At 54.3% G+C, this 23,607-nt stretch overlaps 7 protein-coding genes across 7 annotated transcripts; 6 read left to right on the forward strand and 1 right to left on the reverse strand.

Moving 5' to 3' along the window:
* Positions 1-226: 226 nt before the first annotated feature.
* On the forward strand, positions 227-1,540 carry LRP88_09054 (kinase-like domain-containing protein; the record flags this gene model as incomplete). The annotated part of the gene is made up of 6 exons (XM_083245549.1): positions 227-299; positions 359-400; positions 472-650; positions 710-904; positions 957-1,376; positions 1,427-1,540. 6 exons carry the CDS (start codon positions 227-229, stop codon positions 1,538-1,540), a joined length of 1,023 nt encoding a protein of 340 aa, XP_083100043.1.
* Positions 1,541-2,957: 1,417 nt separating this feature from the next.
* On the reverse strand, positions 2,958-5,491 carry LRP88_09055 (uncharacterized protein; the record flags this gene model as incomplete). The annotated part of the gene is made up of 3 exons (XM_083245550.1): positions 2,958-2,991; positions 3,051-3,916; positions 4,292-5,491. The coding sequence occupies 3 exons, from the start codon at positions 5,489-5,491 to the stop codon at positions 2,958-2,960; spliced, it is 2,100 nt and encodes a 699-aa protein (XP_083100044.1).
* A 683-nt stretch (positions 5,492-6,174) lies between these two features.
* Positions 6,175-7,700, forward strand: LRP88_09056 (beclin 1; the record flags this gene model as incomplete). The annotated part of the gene is made up of 2 exons (XM_083245551.1): positions 6,175-6,259; positions 6,322-7,700. The coding sequence occupies 2 exons, from the start codon at positions 6,175-6,177 to the stop codon at positions 7,698-7,700; spliced, it is 1,464 nt and encodes a 487-aa protein (XP_083100045.1).
* Positions 7,701-8,277: 577 nt separating this feature from the next.
* LRP88_09057 (zinc finger MYND domain-containing protein) lies at positions 8,278-9,255 on the forward strand (the record flags this gene model as incomplete). Its single annotated transcript, XM_083245552.1, has 2 exons — positions 8,278-8,719; positions 8,777-9,255. 2 exons carry the CDS (start codon positions 8,278-8,280, stop codon positions 9,253-9,255), a joined length of 921 nt encoding a protein of 306 aa, XP_083100046.1.
* An 808-nt stretch (positions 9,256-10,063) lies between these two features.
* On the forward strand, positions 10,064-11,694 carry LRP88_09058 (something about silencing, SAS, complex subunit 4-domain-containing protein; the record flags this gene model as incomplete). The annotated part of the gene is made up of 2 exons (XM_083245553.1): positions 10,064-10,649; positions 10,724-11,694. The coding sequence occupies 2 exons, from the start codon at positions 10,064-10,066 to the stop codon at positions 11,692-11,694; spliced, it is 1,557 nt and encodes a 518-aa protein (XP_083100047.1).
* Positions 11,695-12,665: 971 nt separating this feature from the next.
* LRP88_09059 (transcription initiation factor TFIID subunit TAF2) lies at positions 12,666-17,180 on the forward strand (the record flags this gene model as incomplete). The annotated part of the gene is made up of 2 exons (XM_083245554.1): positions 12,666-16,292; positions 16,347-17,180. 2 exons carry the CDS (start codon positions 12,666-12,668, stop codon positions 17,178-17,180), a joined length of 4,461 nt encoding a protein of 1,486 aa, XP_083100048.1.
* Positions 17,181-18,465: 1,285 nt separating this feature from the next.
* Positions 18,466-23,454, forward strand: LRP88_09060 (transcriptional regulator SIN3; the record flags this gene model as incomplete). The annotated part of the gene is made up of 5 exons (XM_083245555.1): positions 18,466-19,089; positions 19,521-19,621; positions 19,675-20,245; positions 20,308-22,857; positions 22,915-23,454. 5 exons carry the CDS (start codon positions 18,466-18,468, stop codon positions 23,452-23,454), a joined length of 4,386 nt encoding a protein of 1,461 aa, XP_083100049.1.
* Between the last annotated feature and the right edge of the window lie 153 nt (positions 23,455-23,607).

Genomic DNA, 23,607 nt, shown 5'->3' on the forward strand with positions numbered 1-23,607 from the left:
CCTCCACTCCATCCTCCAGCTCCGTCCAGTCCAGTCCAGTCCAGCCTTTCCACTCGCTTCGCCCAGACAAGGTGAAAGGCCGAGGCTTGACTCCTCCACTCGAATTATATACCCAGGTTCTTTCCCCCCCTGGGTTTCGACTTTCGTCGTCTTCTCGTCCATACTTTCCTGTCTTCCCCGTCTGCGTGCGTCGTCGGTTCGCGACGCCCCCTCACTTTTGCCCATCATGGCGCGCGTCTACGCCGATGTCAACCAGAACATGCCCCGCAGTTACTGGGATTACGACGGCGTTAACATCAGTATGCTCATCCTGCTCTTGCGCTCCCGCTCGACGACACGGCTGACAAAATTTCGACAGGCTGGGGTGTCCTGGAGAACTACGAGGTTGTCCGCAAGATCGGTATGTGGCCCCCCATCCCTCGTCCGCGACCGTCCGATTTCCTTGAGTCATTAACACTGGGTTGTTCGCAGGCCGAGGAAAATACTCGGAGGTTTTTGAGGGCATCAACGTTGTCAACTACCAGAAATGCGTCGTCAAGGTTCTGAAGCCCGTCAAGAAGAAGAAGATTAAGCGAGAGATCAAGATTCTGCAGAATCTTGCCGGTGGCCCAAACGTCGTGGCCCTTCTCGATGTCGTGAGGGATTCGCAGGTTGGTACTCTGCGTTGTTAGCAATCTAGAAGAGACACTAACCGCAGTCGCAACTCCAGAGTAAGACCCCGTCTCTCATCTTCGAGCATGTCAACAACACCGATTTCCGAAGCCTGTACCCCAAGTTCAACGACATCGATGTTCGTTACTACATCTTTGAGCTACTCAAGGCTCTCGACTTCTGCCACAGCAAGGGAATCATGCACAGAGATGTAAAGCCTCATAACGTTATGATCGATCATGAGAATCGCAAAGTTGGTCACGCCACCTGCTGCCCTCCCAAAACACACCGCTGACCTGTCCCAGCTACGTCTTATTGATTGGGGTCTGGCCGAGTTCTACCACCCCGGTACCGAATACAATGTCCGAGTTGCCTCCCGCTACTTCAAGGGTCCCGAGCTTTTGGTCGATTTCCAGGAGTACGACTACAGCCTCGACATGTGGAGCCTGGGAGCCATGTTTGCCTCGATGATCTTCCGCAAGGAGCCATTCTTCCACGGCAACAGCAACTCAGACCAGCTCGTCAAGATCGCCAAGGTTCTTGGCACCGATGATCTGTTTGACTACATCGACAAGTACGAGATTGAGCTCGACACTCAGTATGATGATATCCTGGGCCGCTTCCAGAAGAAGCCCTGGCACAGTTTTGTCACCTCGGAGAACCAGCGCTTTGTCTCGAACGAAGCTATCGACTTCCTCGATAAGCTGCTGCGATATGACCACCAGGTTTGTCCAAATTCCCAGTTTATGAATCTTATTCTCTAACTCGTATATAGGAACGACTCACTGCCAAGGAGGCACAGGCCCACCCTTACTTCAACCCCGTCCGTGACCCCGAGGTCTTCAAGCAACACCTTGCGGCTGCCAACGGCAATGCCAACAAGCCCTGAGAGCCTTGGCTCTTTTTGTCCCCGATAATCATTATTCACGGTGGTCAACCTGGCGGCAATCCCCCTCACCCATGATACCCCGGACCGGCGGTTTTAACCTTGTCGGCCTTCACCCCCATGATAGGATGTTCATACTAGGAAAAACAACTTGTCAACCGTTCGTTCCTCCGTCCTATCCCCCTGTGAAAGTGAATGGCCTGGCTCCTGGATGAGGCTCGGGGTCCACGAGGTATCATCCCACTACGTGGTATCTCACAATTTGGCGTGACAAAGTGTTGGGTCTAGGACGGGGGGCTTGCGTTGCCCCGTGGCAGTCTCGGGTTGGAGAAATTCTCGGTTTGGAAGAATGACTTTCTGGCAAGGGGGCGTGGACGAGACACCGAGGTTTTGGCGTTCCAGGGTCTGGGCGGTTCTGGCACATTGGGACGGAGGGAGGGTTGGTGCATATCTAATTGTCAACGGACATGGCCTTACTGGCTTCGACTTGGAACAATTTGTTTTTATCATGGTCAGTCTTTATGCGGTAGCGTCATAATCTAGCAAGCATTCAAAGTGCCTGTATTGATGAGTTCATTTATGCACTGCCTGCCTCTATCTACACTTGGCTATCCGAAGTGACCCCAGGAATAACGTTCCGTCTCATACAGGTAAGCAGGTAAAGCAAAAGTCACGCCCGCATCTGTATCCATCTACTCCACAAGTTCTCAACGTGCCGCCAGGCGTCTTAACGGGGGTGGGTGGTTCATTACGGCGTTTTCTGCTCGGCGTTCGATGCAACTCTGTGGTCAGGGAAGTGGACTTCCAGATCTTGTGCGTCGATGGACGGGCGCTCTTTTTGTGAGAACTCAGCCTCACTTTGCGGGCCAGCTCGTCGCGAGAGCGGTCAGAGTCAGACTCGGAGTCGGATACAAAGGAAAGAAGGGAGCGGCGGGAAGAGGGCGCCCGAGTCGTTCGGATGGAGGTGTGGCGGGGAGTGTGAGGTTTAGAAGAGTTGGATGGCGTTCCCGCGGCATGGGCGACTCTATCCTTGTTCATCTTAGGGGTTGATGCTGGTTGGATGGCGGGATCCTGAGGTGTACTCAAGGGAGGTTGATGGTCCTGGGCTGGAGGAATAGCTTCAGCCGGAGGAGGCGAAACTGCTCTTGGAGGAGAGGAAGATTGGATAACCCTTGGAGAGACAGCTTTTGAAGGCAAGTTAACCTTTGGTGGAAAAGTAGTCTTTGGTGAGGCAGTGTTATTTGCTGGAGGGGTAGTGTTTAGAGGCGAGACAGCTTTAGAAGGTGAGGCAGTCTTCGAATTAGAAGCAGCCTTCGGAGAAGAGGCAACCCTTGATGAGGAGACAAGATTTGTCTGAGATGTAAGTTTTGCCACAGGGGCAGCTGGTGGAGGAGACGTGGACTCTGCTGGGGAGGCAACTCTAGAGGTAACATTTGGTAAAGAAGGGGGGTTTGCTGAAGAGGCAGTTTTGGCTGGGGGTGCAGCGTTTTCTGCAAGGATAGTCTGTGGCGACGAGGTAACTCTTGCTGGTGAAGGCGGGCTGTTGCTAGGAATTGCTTCGGGTTCCTTGTTGGATCCTTGTGATTCCTCCACATTGACATCGTTTGGTTGTAGTGTTTCCTCTGACCCTCGAGACCTAAGACGCTTTTCCGACGTCACCCCTTGAGCTTCGAGATCGGGAACACCCTTCGGCTTCTTCTTTTCGAGCCATCTGAGCTCTCGAGACATGCGGCCGGGCTTCTCAGCCTCTTCAACTGCCTCCATCTCAACGTCAACCCAAGTCGAGATCTTCTGCCGGGGAGCCTGGGGCTTGTGGGTTTGCACTTCAGTGACGACCTCACGCGTGACGGTACTCGACTTTCTTGGTCTGCCGACCCTGCGCTTCGGAGGCGGAGGGGACCTCTCTGGCGAAACTTCCGATTTTCTAGGTCTACCGGGCTTGCGCTTCAGGGGCTCAGGGGCGCTATCCAGCGAAGCCACGATTGTGAATTCGACTGGCACTTCTGATTTTCTAGGTCTGCCTCGTTTCCGTTTTAGGGGCTGGGCAGGAATGTCTAGCCCGGCCGTATCTTTGACCTCGTCTTGAGTAACTTCCATAGGTTCAGTTTGAGGGGCCTCGTTCTCATTGGCCCTTTGGGCATGGTCGGCCCTGGGGGCGCTGTCCTTGTCTGTTGAGCTTTCGTGTTCTTCCTGGACGCTCACCAACTGAGGAGTAGGTTTTGAAGGTATGATGCGTGGTTTAGGCACGATGACCCTCGATAGCACGAGCGGTGCCTCGTCATCGGAGAGAACCATACTGGGCATGGTGTTGTGATTGAGAGTGCCCAGATTCCCTTCTTTCTCTGCGGGTTGAGAAGCTCGAGGTTGGGAAACCTGCGGCTGTGAAGCTGATGGTTGTGAAGCTGGTTGTGACGGTTGAGGAGCACTGCTGTTGAATGGCGTTGCCGTGTCTTGAGAATCCGGGATGACTTGTCTCTGAACAGCTTTATCCATTTCTCTTGGAGCCCCCTTTAGTGGACTTTGTGGTGCCGCCTTTTGGGTCGGAAGACTCTCATCATCAGTATTATCGACGCTTTGAAAGTCTTGCCGGCTCGCACGATCGACTCTGTGAAGCTCAACACTCAAGCTCTGACTGGAATTTCGCCACTCTCTTGCTTCTGCCCAAGAGATTTTGCCCATGTATTCCACTTGTTTCCTGGCTCGGCCAGAGCGTCTGCGATTTCCGTCATCTTGCTCGTGGTTGTGTGAGGGTACTTTGATAGCGTTCCCTGCCGTCTCCTCGAGGGCCTTTTCCACCGGTTTTGTTTTAGTAGGTTCTTCTGCAGCTTCTTTCTCCTTTGAGGGGATAGAGCTGCGCTTCGTAGCAGGAGGAGAGCTAGTTGTTCCGGAAAAGATCAAGTCGTCGTCTTCGTCACTGGCATTGATGATGCGATCATTTGCCAAAGCCTCTTGGTTCTCTGGCTTTTGTTCTCCCAAGTTCTCCTTGTCATTACCAGTATCGCCCCCCGTTTCCTCGTCCGCCGCATTATCGCTGGGGTTCTTGCTCGGCTCGGCATGGCCTTTCAAAGACTTTTTCATGAAACCAGCCCGTTTTGTCTTTTTGACCCAGTTGCGTCCCCAGATAGATGTCTGTCCATCGTTTGTAGGAAACTCATATCTTCCTCCGTTGAACCAGGGGCCGGCCATACTTGGAGGCATGTTGTAATAAGGGGGGATGTCATCACGACCCCAAGGATTCATGGGAAATCCAGGCATCATGGACCATGGCCCAAACGGCCCGGGTGGCGCGCCATAGCCGAGAGGAGCGCCGGGCTCAAAAGGTGCAGGAGGAAATCCAGGAGGGGTGACGTCGGGCTCGCCGTCTGTAGAGTTGCGGGTTTCAGGGGACAATCGCTCGTCTTGGTTTTCGGTACTTTTTTCTGTTTCATTGCCAGTTGGCGCAGGAATAGAGTCTGATCCTTTTTCCATATCACCGGGATTTGATGTGACATTTGGATTTTCTTCCCTTGTCCTGGAATTCTGGTTGTCGTTTGCTTCTGGGTTTCGAGGTTCGTCCATTCCGTCTTGGTTATCGGAATATTCGTCTGTCAGGTCCTCAAGCAAGATTCCTTCATCCTCCTCGACATTGCTGTCGCCATCCATCCAAAGCCCCTCAACGTCTCCCTCATCGCGCATGTTGCGCAAGTGACCGTTGTTCACCACAATTTCCCCGGTTTCCATGTCGATCTCGTCACCAACTCCCTCGAAATCGCGGCTATACTTTTCGATGATGTGCGCCATGGTGGCTTGAAGCTTGTGGTTGGCATTGGCTCGTTTCAGCGCAAACTGGATATCGGGGTCCCGTCGAACAGTAATCTCCTGCGGGTGGGAGGCGAGTTCGTCGTCTTCGTCGTCATTTTGGCCGAGCGTTGGGGGTGAGGGGCCTTTACGTCGTCTCTTTGCTGGTGGCTCCATCTTGACGACGATAATGTGAAGTGTTTCGTTTTCTGGTAAGTGTGGATGTCACTCCCTTTGAGCGCAACACAGAAGGTGCACATGCACTCATTCGCTCCTACTTGCATTCTTTGGATAAGCGATGGATGGTTGGAGGAGCAACTAGAGGGGCTCGAACGCGCCATGACGCGCTTTGGGCCCCTGCAGCGCGTAAATTGATTGCCCTTTGTAGGTCCATTTGGCGGGGTTCATCCTAAGGGCTTCAGTGAGCTAACCCCTGTTGCTTTGCTTGGAAGATGGAGGGGGGTGACATGATGCTGCGACACCAAGATTCGTCTGGAGCTGTGAATGTATCAAAACAGGCCTTTATTTGCTTGCCTAACCTGAATTTTCGGCAAAGCTTTTTATATTAATCATATTTGAGAGTAGAAAACTGTCTCAGGTTACCTTGGCATTTGTCTTTCATACAGTAGAGATGTACCAAGTAGTCAGGTGCCATCTGTGGTAGCTCCTGGCTGACCGTCCTACCTGAATCACAACGTCACCGCTAGGACCCTCCACTTTGACATTAACACAATCATCCCCAACCCATATCTGTCACTACAGTATTGCTGTAACTTGCCGTATCCACCTTTTCTATCGTCTACACCTCTTCTAGTTGGGATCTTGAGCACTCAGAGCTATGCGCGGTCGTTAAGCCCGACATGAATTGCCAGAAATGCCGTCAGCCTCTCAGGCTGGATGGCTCTCTCGAAGACCTCAACCCTGCCGCCTACGATCTCCTCGTCTGTAAGTGCCGCCTCTTTCGCCTCATCGCGAATATTGGACACTCACCTAACCTTGTGTTTTAGCCTCCACCTCACCAGAAACGCCTAAGAAGGCCACCGCATCTTCCTCCTCGACGACACAACCACAGGACCAAGCGCGCAAGTCCCTCTACGACAGGGTATCGCGGAACACCGGGCCACCGACTTTCAAGCGCAGTCATGGTGGCCATCCTCGCGATTCCTCCATGTCCTTCATCTACTTGACCGAGTCGCAAGTCGCAAACCCGCCAAGCCAGGGAACTGACCGACCCTCAACACCTCCCACACTACGACGCGCAAGCTCCAGCAGGGGCACTACGGACGATCAGGATGCGCCCATGGGCAACGAAATGGGCAGAATAAATCGCCTCTTCGACATTCTATCTGGGCGATCCGACATCGACCACCCAATATGCGTCGAGTGCGCAGATATGCTCGTCGAAGGCATGCAGAAGAAGCTGGAGGCGGCTTCGCGCGAAAGAGATGGATACGTGAAGCATCTGAAAGAGGCCAAGGCGAACCAGCCGACTGAAGAGGAAATCAAGGCGCAAGAGGAATCTCTCCGGAAAGCTGAACAAGACAGGGATAGTGCCATGCTGGAGCTGAAGAAGCTAGAGGCAGAAAAGGATGCATTGGACCAGGAGCTCGTTGCTCTGGAAGAGGAGGCTCGGGAGCTCGACAAAGAGGAGAAGCAGTTTTGGAGGGATCGCAATGCCTTTACGACCAAGATGGCCAAGTTTCAGTCAGAGAGGGACAGCATCAACGCCAAATACAGCAACGACTCGCAGCTCTTGGAGAAGCTGCAGCGATCCAACGTTTACAACGACACATTTTGCATCAGCCACGACGGCAGCTTTGCTACCATCAACGGTCTACGTCTTGGCCGATTGTCTAATAAGCCGGTGGATTGGCCAGAGATCAATGCCGCCTGGGGGCATGCGCTTCTCCTGTTGGTGACGGTGGCAGACAAGCTCGGGTACAAGTTCGATGGGTACGAACCCCAACCCATGGGAAGCACATCAAAGATCATCCGGTACGAGACGCCCAACTCTGCGTCCAGCCGTCTGGGCACCCGCACAGTCAACCCGCCGCCTAAGAAGCACGTGCTCGAGCTGTACAGCTCTGGAGATATGCCTCTGGGGCTAACGTTCATGCACCGTCGATTTGATAACGCCATGGTCGCCTTTCTTGAACTTGTGCGACAGCTGGGTGCATTTGTGCATAGGCAAACGGATGCTACCGGCAATCCGCTTAGTTTGCCGTACAAGATCGACGGCGACAAGATTGGGGATGTGAGCATCAAGCTCGGAATCGCCCAAGATGACGGCTGGACCAAGGCGTGCAAGCTGACATTGACGTGCTGCAAGTTCCTGCTTGCACACGCCAGCAATGTCACGACGAGGGCGAGGGCCGCCGGCGCATGATTCTATGGCGATATGATTACTTGATGGGCTATTGTTTGGAGTAGACTTGATGGCATGGTGGGTTATTACACAGTTTGGAGTTTGGAGTCTCAGGACTGGCGCCGTCGAGTATGTATCATAGCATGGTCACTGCCATGAATATCTGTCTCAGTAAGATGGTCATGGTTATCTCGCGTTTAACAATGGTTATTCGAAACGACCAAGCCCGGGCATTGTTTATTCTTTGACGAGTGTTTGTTCTATCGTTATCCCACGATTCGAGGCTAGTTGTCTAACTACCAACACAGCGTGTTTGTCTACCAAGTCTCGGCCTTTTGATATTCACCATAGCGGGCGATATTGACCCCCGTTTGCCCAGTCATCTACCAAACACTTCTCAATGGTCTTATTGATGCCATTCATAGGTCTTTGTATCGTTGGCTGGACCTCAAGATGGAAATCCTCCAGGCGAGCTTGGTCAACCCTCACCTCAACCGTCTTCTTTGGTTTCTCCCAAGACGCACGATACCTTCATCTGCGTCCCCTCTTCATTCGCAAAGCCTCTTTCGACTACACGGGTTTCCCCTAGTCGTTCAACATGGTTGCATGCGCACACTGCGGAAAGGAGGCAACCCTGGTTTGCAGCGGCTGTCAGAACGTGCCCGAGTATATCCCTGGAGACGCTCCCGGCACCGTCTACTGCAACTGCGACTGCCAGAAGGCACACTGGCCGGTGCACAAGTCCCTCTGCAACATCCTTCGCCACCGTAAGGTCATCCTCCGAACTGCCACGACCCTCAAGGCCGCCCTCCTCGTGTACAGAGAGACCGTGTTCGACATGGAGCTCATCAAGCTCGAGTTCCGGGATGGTACCCTTTTCATCCATCAGAAGATGCGAGACATCGAGGCTCGAGCCAAGCGCGGCCCGTTCCCTAGCGATGCCACCGATAATGTTCAGCACAAGGAGGCAGCCCTTCTGAACAGCCAGTGCACTATGGCCATGTCTCTGCTTTGCCCCTTGACCCGCAAGCTGCTTTCTGGTAAGAGAAGCTCAGTGTTCCATTTAGGATGATTCAGTACTGACATGTTGTGATCAGAAGTTGTCTCGACTCTCGAGGTCGTCGACCTGGACATGGGAAAGCCTCTTCTCGATGTCAAGTTCGTCCCAGCTCCCCTGATAGCCGTCCCTCACACCGTCGTCGCAGTGCGGTGCCCGGGCCTCAACGAACGCTGGATCATCGACACGACAGGCGCCCAGTACGGCTTCAAGGAGGTTCTCATGCCCTTCTGGCAGTACCTCGGCGTCCACGACAGCCAGCAGCTCAAAGAGGCCTGGGACTACGACCTGTCGGCCGAGTGGGGCGTCGACCACATCTCCAACATTGAGTGCCTGACCCGATCCCAGGCTCAGCGTGACGACCTCCAGCTTGAGCGCAAGATTCGACAACACTTTTATGCGTTTGCCGATGAGAAGATTGATCGGGACTTGCTCAAGGGGACTGATGCTCAGTTTGAGGTGAAGCTCACTGTCGTCATGGAGGATCTGCGTGCGCACATGCTAAGCCTTGAGCTTTGAGGCAAAGGGAAGGGAGTGTTATCGACTCACATACTATCGCTATATTAATAGCTTGATCGGTGAGGTTTATCAAAACGAGCATTGAAGGCGTTCAAGGGGAAACCAGCTAGCCGGATGGTCTGGCTCAAGGCTCCGAGGTACCTGTAGGGTGGTTTACGGATGCGGTTAACGGTTACCATAGCCTGGGTAGTCTAACAAATGGACCACAACTACCTAGGCTTTTCTTATACGTGCATTACTTTGTACTCGTACAGTTATCTCCTGCACCTTTCCTCTCATCGATGTTACACTTTCTCTTTCATCTCACCAATACAAGGCCATGATACAAACTCGCAGAACATCAACACGGCATCGCCTGAGCGAGGGATGGAAGGAAAGGAGCGTCCCGTCTTTAGTGGCAGCCTACCTAGAGGCAGCGGGCAGAGGAAGCCCCAGGAGCCCGGGCGGGGTGCGCCTGCAGCGGCCTCAGCGAGCACCTGCCCTACGAAACCCGCTAGCACCACTGCCCTTCAGCAGCCTCAGCAGTTACCTTGCCCCTGGAGCTGCACGAGAGTGCGCCAGACAAACACCAGCAGAAAACCCACAGTGCAGGCGCGGGTACCCCGACTTGACTGCAAGCAAACTGACCTGAGCGCACTACAGCCCAGGCAGGTCGGCCGTGTTCAGTCAGTCGCACGAAGCCGCGCGCAGCCCCAAGCCGAACCCATCGAAAAAAACATCAACATCTAGCGGCTCCCATCGCGAGACAGAGTCGTCGGAGCCAGAGAAGCCAGCAGAGAAACCATGCCAGGCCTCTTGACATCTCCCAATGGCCTCTGTCACCCGTTCCTCGCGGCGCGCTGAGGGTCCTCACCCGCATCAGCATCTCGCGCACCATCACCTGACGCCTTCCACAGGTGTATTTGCCCACACACAGGGCGGCGCTGGCGGAGGCGGAGGGCGAAGCAAGAGAGTGCTCGACTCCCACGATCGCGACCGTGATGCCCTCAAGCCCAAGAGAGCCCGAATAACCGTCGAGATTTTGGCCAAGGGCTCTCACGGATTGTCCGATATCGTCCCCGACAACATAGTCCCGCCGCCCGCGCGCAACCCGCGACAAACTGCGACGCCCACGGTGGCGAGTGCGACGACAACGCCCGCGACCAACCCTCCTCCCCCGACCGAAGTCGCGAAACCCGCTCCAAAGCAGGAGCCGACCCTTACAAAACACCAGAGCAAAGTCATCAACGGCATTAAACATGAGCTCGACCGCCTACAGCCCCAGGCTAAGGATACAAACCCCCAGGAACAGGGCCGCAAGCTCCGTTCCCAAGAAGCCACGAGGTTCAAAAGTGAACTCTCTGCATACTTTCCTGAGTACGATGAAGTGATTGGGAATGAACCCAAAGAACAACGTACGTGCGAAAAAAAATCCCATCGCTCTCCTGAGCGCCATCTTGAACCTCGAATGATTTCTAACCCGCATCAGACCTTTTCAACGTTGATACCCCCATCGTTGTCGTCGATTCTGACCCACGACGCGCTGTTTCTGGTGCCCAACGCGCAGCACCGCAGCAACCCCACCTCGCTGACGAATATCCCGTGCGAGGATATGGCGATGCCCTCTTCCACGACGTGTTCGATGCGCAGCGCGTAGAACTCAACTTTCTAGTCCAACCCAAGGATAAAACGGTTGAGGATCCTTTACCTGATAAGCTTTTCCAGCCAGTGCATCGCCGAGCTGAGAGATTGGAGCGATCAATTCGCAATACCGAGAAGGGCCGAGCCCAGCATGAAAAGGACCAAATCATTAGGCTGCTGGAAGGCCTCCAAGGTCATGACTGGCTGAGGGTTATGGGTGTTAGTGGTGTCACGGAAACCAAGAAGAAGACCTTTGAGCCAGCTCGAGACCACTTCATCAAGGGCTGCCAAGCCATCCTTGCCAAGTTCCGAAACTGGGTTTTGGAAGAAAAGCGGCGCAAACAGGAAAAAGACAAGGCTCGAGCCGAGAAGGAAGACGAAGAAGACTCTGGAAGTGCTGAGGAGGAGGATGAAGCGGATGACCATGATGGTGCAAACGGCGACATGAGCGACTCGGCGTCACCAGCGAAGCAGCTCCGCGATGAAGCCATGGCTAGATCGAAAGCCAAAGGCTCAAAGAAGCGCAAGTCAACTCCACAGCCAGCGTCGACCAAAGCACCGCGACCACCGAAGCCACCTCCGGCTCCAAAAACCCCAGAACCTCCCAAGGAGTTCAAGTCGTTCTTTAGCAAGAAGTACGAGCGCGAGAGCGCTCTGCACCGGCATCGGCGTACAGGCAGGAAGGTGCTGGCATGGGGTCACCCGATCCCCGAGATACCCCAGGTTGACTTTGATTTGCCGGAAGAATACCGTGATGAAGATACCCTCAAGGCCCGGGCGAGAAAGAAGCGCCGGGACCGGCGACGCAGCAAGCAGTGATGCGTTTGGCTGCTTGTAATAACAGCAGAGAAGACACTGCGAGACTCGGTTATACTATATGGTTTGGCGTTTGGGGAAGGTTCGCTCACAGCTCGCCTCGGCGAAGGCAAATGTTATCTGTTTGAGGTGGTGTGTACGAATGTTGATAGTTCTTATGTGCTTCAGAATCCTAAGATCTTTGTTGCATGCAATGTGCGGCTTTGTTGGCCATTCCTCGGTGATGTGATGACTGTCGACGCAGCTTAACTGACTCGGCCACTGGCCGTGCCTCATAATGGTATCAAGGGAACTCATCAATGTCGAAGGAAAATATCGTTGCATACCAGATTTGCCTACCTAGATATGCCTGTCTTGGCGGTGCGCGTTTGCCGTGTGGACGGATTTGGGTATTTCATGTAAACGACCGGTTGGATTTGGAGCCGCGGAAGAGGCGCACTTAAGGCTGTGGGTACGTACCTCGGAGCCTCACCTCACCTGGGGATTCTGGCAGGCCGAAAGAGTGGCCCGTGCACCCTAGCTCCGTGAAACGCGCCGCGAGCTCCTCCTTCCTCCAGCAAGGCCCGGCGTACGGTGATAGGCACTGAAGAATCTTCGAGGTTTGCGCGTGCTTGCGCTTCGTTGCTCTTTGAAATCCATCGTATGGAACCTTCCTCTCCTTCTAATTAATTTCTCATCTCTTCTCTTATTATCCATCTCCTCGCCCCCCCTCACTCGCTTACCCGTTTCTTGCGCGAATCCATCTCCGCCATCCCCGTTCAAATTGCGCCCAAGCCTCGACCGAAGCCTATGACTACGCGACGAGCACGATAACGATTACAACCACGCCCGGCGACGCCAAGGACTTCCGTTGTCTCTCCGTTTAGGCCCATCTTCTCCATCGATGCAGCGTTCATAAGCACCAGCTCGCAGGGGCCCTCAGGCCTTTCCTTCCTCGACCCTGCTTTCGACCGTTCAAAGTGGCCACCGTCGCGATGTCGCAAGAACTTGCGCCCGAGAAACACTCTCTCTTGGACGCCGAAGATGGCCTCGCGCCCGTGGAAGACCTCCCAGTTCTGGAGTACTTTGTCATCAAGCAAGAGGTTAATCTCGAGGTGAATTTTCGTGATAAGCGCATCGACGGGACAACAAACATTTTCATTGTCACCTTCAATGATAAGATCGAAGAGGTGGCACTGGATGCCGCCGACTGCGAGATCGATACCGAAAATATATACGTTTCTGATGTTAAGGAGGCCAACGGAGATCCTTATGAGGTGCATCGACGCAAAACGACGGCTGTCTACCAAGATCCGTACAAAAAGCTCTCCCACTCGACGAATTGGAACCTACGAGCCGATCACCACGACATTCGGCGTAGACGCGCTCGGTCAGTGTTTCATAGCCGAAAGAACGACGTCCCCGCCGAGAATAGAGAGTTCGAGGGTTGCACGCCGGTCTACGGGTCGCTCAGGGTGAGCCTGCGCGGTAGGGTCGAGCCTGATCGTCCGAGGTTGATTATTAGGAAGTCTACGACAGGGCTCGATCCCGCCGAAAAGATCAACAGGCAATTCAAGATTACAATACCCTTTACAAATTCCAACCCTCGAGATGGGATGCAGTTCGTCGGTGTCGATCCTCTGGATAACCGCTTCACGCACATGTACACTCGGAGTTCCATCCATCCAGGAACAGCTTCTTGCATATTTCCATGCGTCGATGACCATGGTTCCCGTTGCGACTGGAAGATCTCGATCAAGTATCCCCGCACTCTGGGTGATGCCCTGCAGCAAGCGTTGGCTACACAGCAGAATGGCGCAAGCTCAGACAAGATGCAGATCGATGGACAGGAGCGGATTCACAATCTTGCGGAAGAGGACAAGCTGAGGGAAATGTCGGTTGTCTGCTCGGGATTCCTTATGGAGGAGACCGTGGATCCAGACGACGACCACAAAAAGATCATGACGTTTGAACCTGAGAAGAAGGTATCGGTTCAGAAGCTCGGTTTTGCTGTTGGCCCATTCGAGCATATCGACCTCTCGTCCGAATCTAGAACAGAGGAAGATGAGGTCAAGCTCGGTATGAATGCGCTCAAGGTCCATGCCTACTGTCTACCACACCGCGCCGACTGGGTTCGAAACACCTCTGCCGCTCTAACAATGGCGGCCGACTTTTTCACCTACACCTTTGCTCGGTATCCCTTCGGTAACTTCAAGATCTGTTTTCTCGACGATATGGTTCAGGATACGGTGCCTCTCTACTCCATGGCCTTCGTCAGCAATCGCCTGCTATTCCCAGAGGATATCATTGACCCCGAGATCGAAGTTACCAGGAAGATTGTTCACACTCTGGCCAGCCAGTGGATCGGCATCAACATGATCCCAAACACTCGAAACGACCTCTGGCTCATCATCGGTGTCGCTCACTACATGACGGATCTTTTCATGAAGCGCCTCTGTGGCAACAATGAGTACAGATTCCGCATGAAAACTCTCTCGGACAAGCTCGTACATGTTGATATTGACCGACCTTGTCTTTATGACCTCGGCTCCAGTCTCCACCTGGGAGAGTTCGAAATGGACTTCATGACCCTCAAAGCTCCAGTCGTCTTCTTCATCTTGGACAAGCGGCTCATCAAGGCTTCGGGAGGACACGGTCTGACACGCATTCTCCAGAAATTGTTGACCAAGGTTCAGATCGAAGCGTCCGACAAGTCAACGATCCTCGAAACAGAAAAGTTCCGTGCAGTTTGCGAGAAGGGTGCGCGATACCGACTCGAGAGCTTTTGGAATCAATGGGTCTACGGCTCCGGATGCCCGCGATTTGACGTCAAAGCCAAGTTCAATAAGAAGAGGTTATGCGTTGAGTTGACCTTGAATCAGATCCAGTTCCAGACGGTTAAGAAGCCTGCCTTGGAGAGGGATGACTTTCTACGTGTGATCAAGGAGCGTCGTGCTGGTGTCAAGACGGGCGAGGTGCAGCCACTATTCACTGGACCGATGACAGTTCGAATCCATGAAGCAGACGGAACACCTTATGAACACATTCTGGAGATCCGGGAGGATGCGACACGTTCAACCAAGTTTGAGATTCCCTACAATACCAAGTACAAACGTCTCAAGCGGACTCGTCGCATGAAGGAGAAGCAGAATGTGGGCGCTAGTATGGACGCTGAAAACTTGGACGATACGCTGCTCTATTGCCTGGGCGATGTCCTTCAAACCCCAGACGAGCAGGCCCAGTGGGAGTTGATCGATTGGGACCCTGACACCGAAAGGAAGATGGACCAAGAGTCATACGAGTGGATTCGCGTGGACGCCGACTTCGAATGGGCCTGTGATATGAAGAGGACCCTCGAGCCGTACATGTACGTGTCTCAACTGCAACAAGACAGGGACGTCGTGGCTCAACAAGATGCCATGCTATACCTCACTCATGGTCCCCTGCACCCCATCGCTTCTGGCTTCCTCACCAGGACGTTGGTGGACCGTCGCTATTTCCATGGCATTCGGACCATGGCCGCAGAGGCACTACCACGGCAGGCCAATATCAAGGACATTTCGATGCTTGGTCTCCGACAACTAATGAAGGCCTTCAGTGAGATGTTTTGCCACAAGGGAACAAATCAGCCGAAGCCGAATGACTTTTCCGACAAGAAGCAATACAACGTCCAGTGCGCCATTATCAAGGCTATCGCTCAGGTCAGAGATGCTAACACCTACAAATGTCCGCTCGAGGCCCGACAATTCATCCTGGACCAACTCCTCTTCAACAACAATGAGGACAACCCCTATTCCGACCACTTTTACATCGCCACACTCGTTGAAGCTCTTGCCACGTCCCTTATCCCCTCGAAGAAGGATGATTGGTTTGCCATGCAAAACAAGATACCGAATGAGGAGGAGACGCAGTTCCTTGATAGGGCAATGGAACAAATCGAACGTGTCCTACGCCGCGATGAATGGACCAATTCGTACCAGAATGTCTGGACGATTGCGGGCCTGAACGCGAAGCAACGACTAATGAAGGCTGAGGTGATACCAAAGGCGTACATCGACTTTGGGCAATATCTACTGGATGGAACGAGAGATCTTATTCGAATCAAGGCCTTCGAGGCGCTGATTGATCTTGGGGCCATGATGGACCCTACCATGTTTTCGTTGCTGATATACTCCCTGACTACTGACCGATCACCGTACGTGCGCAACAAGCTCATTGACGCCGCGGCTTCCGGGCTTGCCGCTATCGCTTTTGGAGAGCATGCAAAGGTTGTTAAGAACGAACCTCCTCCCGAAGACGAAGAAGGCGACCTCCTCCTTGTGCAAGACAGTGCACAGGAGATCGAAGCCAGGAAGGAAATGTTTGCAAGGAAGGAGAACTTGGACGCTGCTCTCAAGGCTCTGCGACGAGAGATGGAGGAGACCTACGCAGGCGACGAGCGACACTACAGCACAGCGATGCGTAAGGCGCTGGATCACCCAGGTCTTGGTCGATGCGAAATGGAGAGCATGTTGGATCTGGCGGCGATGATGTTTGAGGAGGCATCCCAGTGGATCATCACGCTCCCTCTGCCCAAGGCTTGGAAGGCTGAGCGATCGGCCGAGCAGCAGCTCTCTAACAAAGTAAGAAATCACCCAAACCAAACAATATCACTGACATGTGCTGACTTGCGACAGTTGCTGGTGTTGTTCAAATCCTATTACAGGACAAAACCAAAGGAGCCCATCGTACAACCGCCCCCTCCGCCACCTCAAGAGCCCGTGCGACCTATCCCTCTTCCGAGAACTTCATCGATCAAGATCAACACTCACAGATCTACCACCCCCCAGCGTCCAGTGGCGCCGCCTTTACCTCAACCCCAAACTCAAACACAAAGTCCAGTTCCAGCCCAATCACTCGGAGAGAAGGACACTATCGTGGCTTCACCAGTTGTTTCTCGCCAACCAAGCGTCTCTTCCTCGTCAACCTCAAAGCCTGCTAGGCCCGCTGAGCCTTCATCGGTAGGCTCGATCAAGCGTCCGCGTCCAGAGAAAGACGAGCATCACACCCCGGCACCCAAGCGCCCCAAGACAGAGAAGCCATCGGGACCTGACCTGGGCAGCGTACGGAGGAAGAGTCGCATTGTCACTCTGAAAACCAAAACTCCTGGGCTTCTCGGAGTAATACTTCGGGACGCGAGGAAGCAGAGCACCAATGGCAGGACATCTCTGCCTTCAGCTGCTCCCAAGGATGGTCTTCCGGTCAGTGTGAGGGACACTATCACTGCCAAACCTGCAAGAAAGCCACTCCCAACTGGGGACCAGCCAATCAGGAAGCCTCTGCCTGGAGGCCCGGCATCCTCGCCACATGCTTCGGCATCGAGTCTAAAGGTTTCGCTCAACTCGCACTCGAATTTCACCCCCAAGCCAAAATCTGCCAGTCCTGCTTCGAACACACCAACTGGGGCGCCGCCTCCACGACCCAAGATCAAGATCATCCGAAAGCCACATCCACCACCATCAGCCTCTTAGAGCTTGGAGCTCAACCCATCCAGCACTTCTGAGAGGGTGGCTGAAGTCCAAGGAGCTTAGGGTTGCCTCGTTTGGCGCTTACGACGGAGGGGTAGGGGAAGTAGCTAAAAATTCCAGGGAGGCCATGTCCATACGGAGCGATGCGCAATGGCGGAGGAAAGGATTGCAGGTTTTCTAACCCGAAGTTGGCCGTTGTGCTACAGAAAAGAAATTATGATTCTTCGACGAAGCTGGTATACAGCGTCTTGAGTAGACTACGTGGCTGCGAGGGTTGCATTTACTGGCGTTGGGAGTGCGCGTGATTGGTACTCAAGTTGCGATGTGGTTATGGAGGCAACGAACGAGCGCGGCAGCGACGGGAATAGGTCTAAATTACTATACAGAACGCTTTATTCAAGATATCCCTTTTTTTTGCATTTCGTTTCTTATACTTGGCCATCCTCATGCCCGGCCTCGGATGATTGATTGTCCTATGGGACCGGTTTGATTTGAAACGGGCTGAGCCACGTCTCCACCTAGTTGTCAGCCTCGCCAACTGTAGATGAACAGAATAATTAGCACACATGACGAGAGGCCAGACAAGATGTGTAGAGATCACGGAACCAATTCCATGCATACTTGTATAATGTATATGAGGAAATATCGAAAGAAACGCGAATTACGACGGATTCTATTACTGTATCTCTGTTGTCATGGCGAGGCTGACAATGTCTTTTGCCCGACCATAGCCGACCTCGGCGCTCCAACTGATAAGATAAAGCCGCGAATTATCGCCCTCCAATTGCCCCAAACACCCCGAGATAAGCCCGCGCTAACGCAAAAAAAAGCCATCACGTGATGCGGATTCTTCCGCGCCTTGCTCAGATCTCGTCACCCGAGCCAGAGGGAGCTCTTCGCAAGTTTGCAAGAAAGGCTGGATTTCCAAGTGCACAACCAAACCGAGCCGACTTTCATCACCCCCCCACCTGTGGTTTCTGCCTCTGCTTCATCTTCGCCATCAGTCTCGCACATGCCCGCCTCCATGTAGAGTGCCCTTGGCGCTGGCCTTTTATCCATTTGGTGTAAGTCTTTCTATTGTTTCCATCATGTCGCGATCGCCTCTTCCTCTCCTGAGCTGTGGGTGTGTCGCTTGTCGCCCACATCTGCAGGATTAGTCTCGACCTTCACCTCCAGGTATATCTGTCGTGATTCAGCAACGCTGAATGATTTGGGAATGGCTGCCCATCACGGCGCACCGGAGCTCAAATGAACTGTTTTGCTGATGCGTCCCCTCCAACAGAAGAGCATGAACAGCCAGAAGCTACACGGTAGTGGCCCTCCAGCATACGATCGAGAGCGCGAAATGGACGACCGACACCGAGCACTGCAACAACGCGAGGAGATGGCCCGTCGAGACCAAGAACGAGAGCGAGAACGAGAGCGCGACCGGGAGCGCGACCGAGAGCGGGAGTCCGGCGATCGGTACCAGGCGACAACTCACCACAGCAGCGCTGGCTCCATTCCCATCCACCAGCCGGTAGCATCGCGGATCCCCGGTGCAATCCACAGTCCCGGCGGATTGCTTGCGAACCATAACGGGAATCCCCAGATTCCTCTTGGCGCCCCCTCTGGCGGTCCCCTGGCCACCTTTGGCGGGCCGCTGCAGAACGAGCACGGCCGGCCAGTCCAGCACGGAGGACAAGCCAACGCAAACCCCCAGCACCCCATGTTCGCGCCGATGCCACATACCACCGCTCCCCCGACCTCGTCGCAGGCCGCGGCGAGCGGTGTCGCTGCCGTGTTTGGTGGCCCCCTACAGCAAGAAGGTCAGCGCGGGGCTCAGCAGGGCGCGCCATTCCCAGGCGCCGCTGGCTCGGCGGCTCACCAGATTCCTGGAGGCATCACCCAGGGACAGCAGCCAATTTTGAATGTGAGTCTACGTGATGTCATTGTTGGCCTTGTTATTATTTGGCGGGTGGCATGTATAGGGAACAATTACTGCTTGTTGTTTGCGCGTCGTTGCCAGCCAGTCGCCTTTGAGCTGGCGATGCGACAAGCCGCCAAACGGGTAGCCATGGCTCTGCAATGTTCCTTGCATCCCGGCTAGTCTCTACCCTGAGATGCTCTGGGCGCCTTTTGTGTCTTGCTATACGATGCAAGCACGCAGCCTTCTGTCCCGCTTGCATCCTGGCAGCTTTTGTTCAACATCACCACCAAACATCGCCCGCAAAGCACCCCTGGACAGTCCTAGCAGACGCAGGCAGCCCCGTTGACATCTTCTACAAGCACTACTCATACTTGTGTTTCCTTTTCTTTGCACGGTCGTGGCCATGTTGAACTGCTTGCTAATGCTTCTCCTAGGATGCCCTCACCTACCTGGACCAGGTGAAGGTGCAGTTTCATGATCAGCCTGACGTATACAACCGCTTCCTTGACATTATGAAGGACTTCAAGAGCCAGGCGTATGTTAATCACCAAAAGTGCTGAGAGGGACGATTACTGACGGAATGCGTAGCATCGATACTCCGGGTGTCATCAATAGAGTTTCGGAGCTGTTCGCGGGACATCCCAACCTGATCCAGGGCTTCAACACTTTCTTACCTCCTGGTTACCGCATCGAGTGTGGTGCTGGCAACGATCCTAACACTATTAGAGTTACGACTCCCATGGGCACCACAGTGCAGTCTATCACAGGCCGCGGAAATCAGGGCGACGGCCATGGGCCTGCTGCGGCGAGCCAGCCCATCTTTCCTGAGCGGGGTGGCCAGTGGCAGCAGAGGCCACAGCACAGCATTGAGAGCCCCGAGGCCCAGTTTAGCACACCCGTGCAGAATGGTGCAAGCCTCTTTGTTCAAGCTGCAGCTCAGAATGCGGCCAGTTTCGACAACTCTGGCTCGGGCCAGCGACGCGGTCTGCCACAAAGCAGTTCTGGACCCGGCGAGGGGGGGCCAAACGCTCGTCATGCATTGACACCCACCCCTTCGGGTCCGGCTGCAGTAAATGGCAATGCTGCGAACCAGGCAAACATGGAGCGCCGTGGCCCCGTCGAATTCAACCATGCTATCAGCTACGTGAATAAGATTAAGGTAAGCCAGCCCCCCTGATTGCTGCTCCCGCCGAGGCACAGCGTATACTAATCATGGCCAAGAACCGCTTCCAGGACAAGCCTGAGATTTACAAGCAATTCCTTGAAATCTTGCAGACATACCAGCGGGAGCAGAAGCCCATCCAGGACGTGTATGCGCAGGTGACAACCCTGTTCAACTCGGCCCCGGACCTGCTGGAGGACTTTAAGCAGTTCTTGCCAGAGTCTGCTGGCCAGGCGAAGCAGACACCGGGCCGAATGGAGGATGGAACCCCGACCGGTCCAAGCCATACACCGCAACCTGCCATGAGGGATGGCCAGAAGATGCCCCCCTTGGGTAGCTTTGCGCCACCCGCAAGCGCGAGCAAGGACAACAAAAAGCGGCTCCGGGCGGACAAGCAGGCAGCTCAGCCCGCAACTGTCCTCGCTGAAGTGACGGCGGCAGCTCGACTGGTCCCTGCTGCTGTGAATGGCAACAAACGACCCAAGCTCAACCACGCCAGGGCGTCTGGCGAGGGCTCCGCAGTCGAGCCAACTCTCACCCCTGTCATGCCAGAACCCTATCCGCCACGATCCTCATCAACGTCCAACCAGGATGAGATTGCCTTCTTTGAGCGCGTCAAGAAGTTCCTTAGCAACCGATCTTCGATGAACGAGTTCCTGAAGCTCTGCAACCTCTTCAGCCAAAACATCATTGACCGAAATACATTATTTCACAAGGGAGCCCTGTTCATTGGCGCGAACCCTGATCTGATGAACTTTTGGAAGAGCTTTGTGGGAGTAGAGACTCAGGATGTCATCATTGACAACCGGCCGGCACCGCCAACAGACAAGGTGTCCCTCAGCAACTGCCGTGGCTACGGTCCAAGCTATCGATTGCTTCCGAAGCGAGAGCGCCTCAAGCCCTGCAGTGGGCGAGATGAGCTGTGCAACTCGGTGCTCAATGACGAGTGGGCGTCGCATCCCACTTGGGCGTCTGAGGATAGTGGATTTGTGGCTCACAGAAAGAATCAGTTCGAGGAGGGTCTTCACCGTATCGAGGAGGAGCGCCACGACTATGACTTCAACATCGAGGCTAACCTCAAGTGCATCCAGCTCCTCGAGCCCATTGCGCAGCAGATGCTCGCCATGTCTCCCGCTGAGAGGGAGACATTCCAGATGCCTGCTGCGCTTGCTGGCCAGAGCACATCCATCTTCAAGCGTATCTGCAAGAAGATCTACGGCGACCGCGGCATCGATGTTGTTAACGACATGTATACCCATCCCTTTGACGTGGTACCAGTCTTGTTGGCGCGCATGAAGCAGAAGGATGAGGAATGGCGATTCTCCCAACGCGAGTGGGAGAAGGTCTGGCACGCCCAGACCCAGAGCATGCACCTCAAGAGTCTTGATCACATGGGCATTCTTGTGAGGCAGAACGACAAGAGGAATCTGACGGCTAAGCACCTTGTCGACGTGATCAAGACAAAACACGAGGAGCAGCGCCGTGAGCGATCATTGAACGGCAAGGCGCCTCGCCATCAGTTCGTCTGGGACTTTGCCGACAAGAACACGGTCATTGACCTCCTTCGACTGATGATGTTGTACAGCTTGCACAACGGGCAGCACAGTAGCCAGGAGAAGGAGCGCATTCTCGAGTTCTTCGAGATGTTCATCCCCGCCTTCTTTGACATCCCGGAGGAAGCCATCCAGGATAAGCTCCCTAAGATTCCTCCAGATTCTGGCGAAGAGGAAGTGGAGGACCACACGCCTGCTGAGCTGACCAACGGCCGCAGCCGCCGTAACGGCAGGAAGGGAGATCTTCTTAGAGGGGTTCTCGATCCCGGCCGTAATGGTAGCAAGTCGCGGGGACACAAAGACAAGGACAAGGATAAGGATAAGGACGACAGCACCTCTGGCAGCAAAGAGACTACCCCCGATGTCACTTCGGCCAACGAAGAGGAGATGCCCGATGCCTCTGAAGACACGGCCCACCCAGATGTTTCTAATGAGCGATGGATGCCCAGCATCCCCAAGCCGTTCATGGTTGGGCAGAGCGATGCTCTCTTGAGCACGGACGGCGAGCTGAAGGCTGATGGGTTCTTTGCACGGCCGTGGTACAACTTCTTCTGCAACCAGACGCTGTTTGTCTTCTTCAGCATCTTCCAGACTCTATATAAGCGACTCCAGGACCTCAAGGACAGCAAGGCAGCCGTGGCCAAGGAGGTTGACCGTCTCAGCAAACCGAAGCCTGCTAGAGACATTGGCTTCACTGAGAACCATATGAAGTTCTTCGACAGGAACGACGACCCCGATACTTACTGGCCCAAGACACTGGAGCTCATCGAGGAGTACATCACAGGCGACGTCGACGAGACGCGGTACCAGGATGTGATGCGACACTACTACCTCAAGGCAGGGTGGAAGGTGTATACGATCCAGGACCTCCTCAAGACTCTGTGCCGGCTTGCCCTTACATGCAGCAGCACCGACGCGAAAGAAAAGACTCCTGATCTGATTCAGCAGTACATTGCTAGCCGCGAGAAGGAAGAGACTAGTTACCAAACCGAGATCAGCGCTAGGAAATTTGCCGAGAAGTGCGTTAAGGACGGAGACATTTTTGTCATTTGCTGGGTAAGTTGAACTCTCCTGAACTGGGTTGAAGTTGATCCTTTCTAACACCATGATTAGTTCCCCGCCAAGGCTGAGGCCTCTGTACGATGGCTCCAACGGGAGGAGACAACATTCTACATGGACGAGATGCAACTCCGTGAGCGTTGGCAGTACTACATCTCATCATTTATCCGTGTCGAGCCCACCGAAGGGGTACCTAGGTCCAAGCTCCAGAAGGTGGTTCTCACACGGAACCTCCCCTCTGGCGACGCCGACGCAGATGAGGACGCCATTCCCAAGCCTGTTTCCTACAGCGAGAACTTGACCATAAGCATTTGCCTCAAGAGCTCCAAGATGGCGTGGGCCCCGGGCACGTCCGAGTACGTTGTCTATGATCAGGCTCCTAAGACGCGGGAACAGCGCGACCGCCGGGACAAGTTCCTCCGTGCGCTGACGGGGTACCGCGAGAGCAAGCTGCTCGAGAAGTGGGTGCACAACCCATCGTGGACAAAGGACCTCAGCCCCGAGGAGGTGCAGGAGCAGAACAAGAACTTCCGCCGGTGGATGGACGAGGGCGTTGTGCCCCCCAGTGCTGCTGAGGACGTGGACATGGAGTAGCGCTCTGCCTCGGAACAGTCAGTGGCTGAGACGTCTGAGGGACACGTCGGTGGGTGGGTTGATGACGACCTAGATCGAGATACCATCATCGACCGTGAGTGAGAGAGAGGGCGGTTAAGAAAGGGTTGATTCAGTTATGGGAAAAAATAAGCA

This window comes from Fusarium phalaenopsidis, assembly GCF_050370095.1.
Source record: "Fusarium phalaenopsidis strain FUZ10S chromosome Unknown contig_32302, whole genome shotgun sequence".
In the NCBI taxonomy this organism is placed as follows: Eukaryota; Fungi; Ascomycota; class Sordariomycetes; order Hypocreales; family Nectriaceae; genus Fusarium; species Fusarium phalaenopsidis.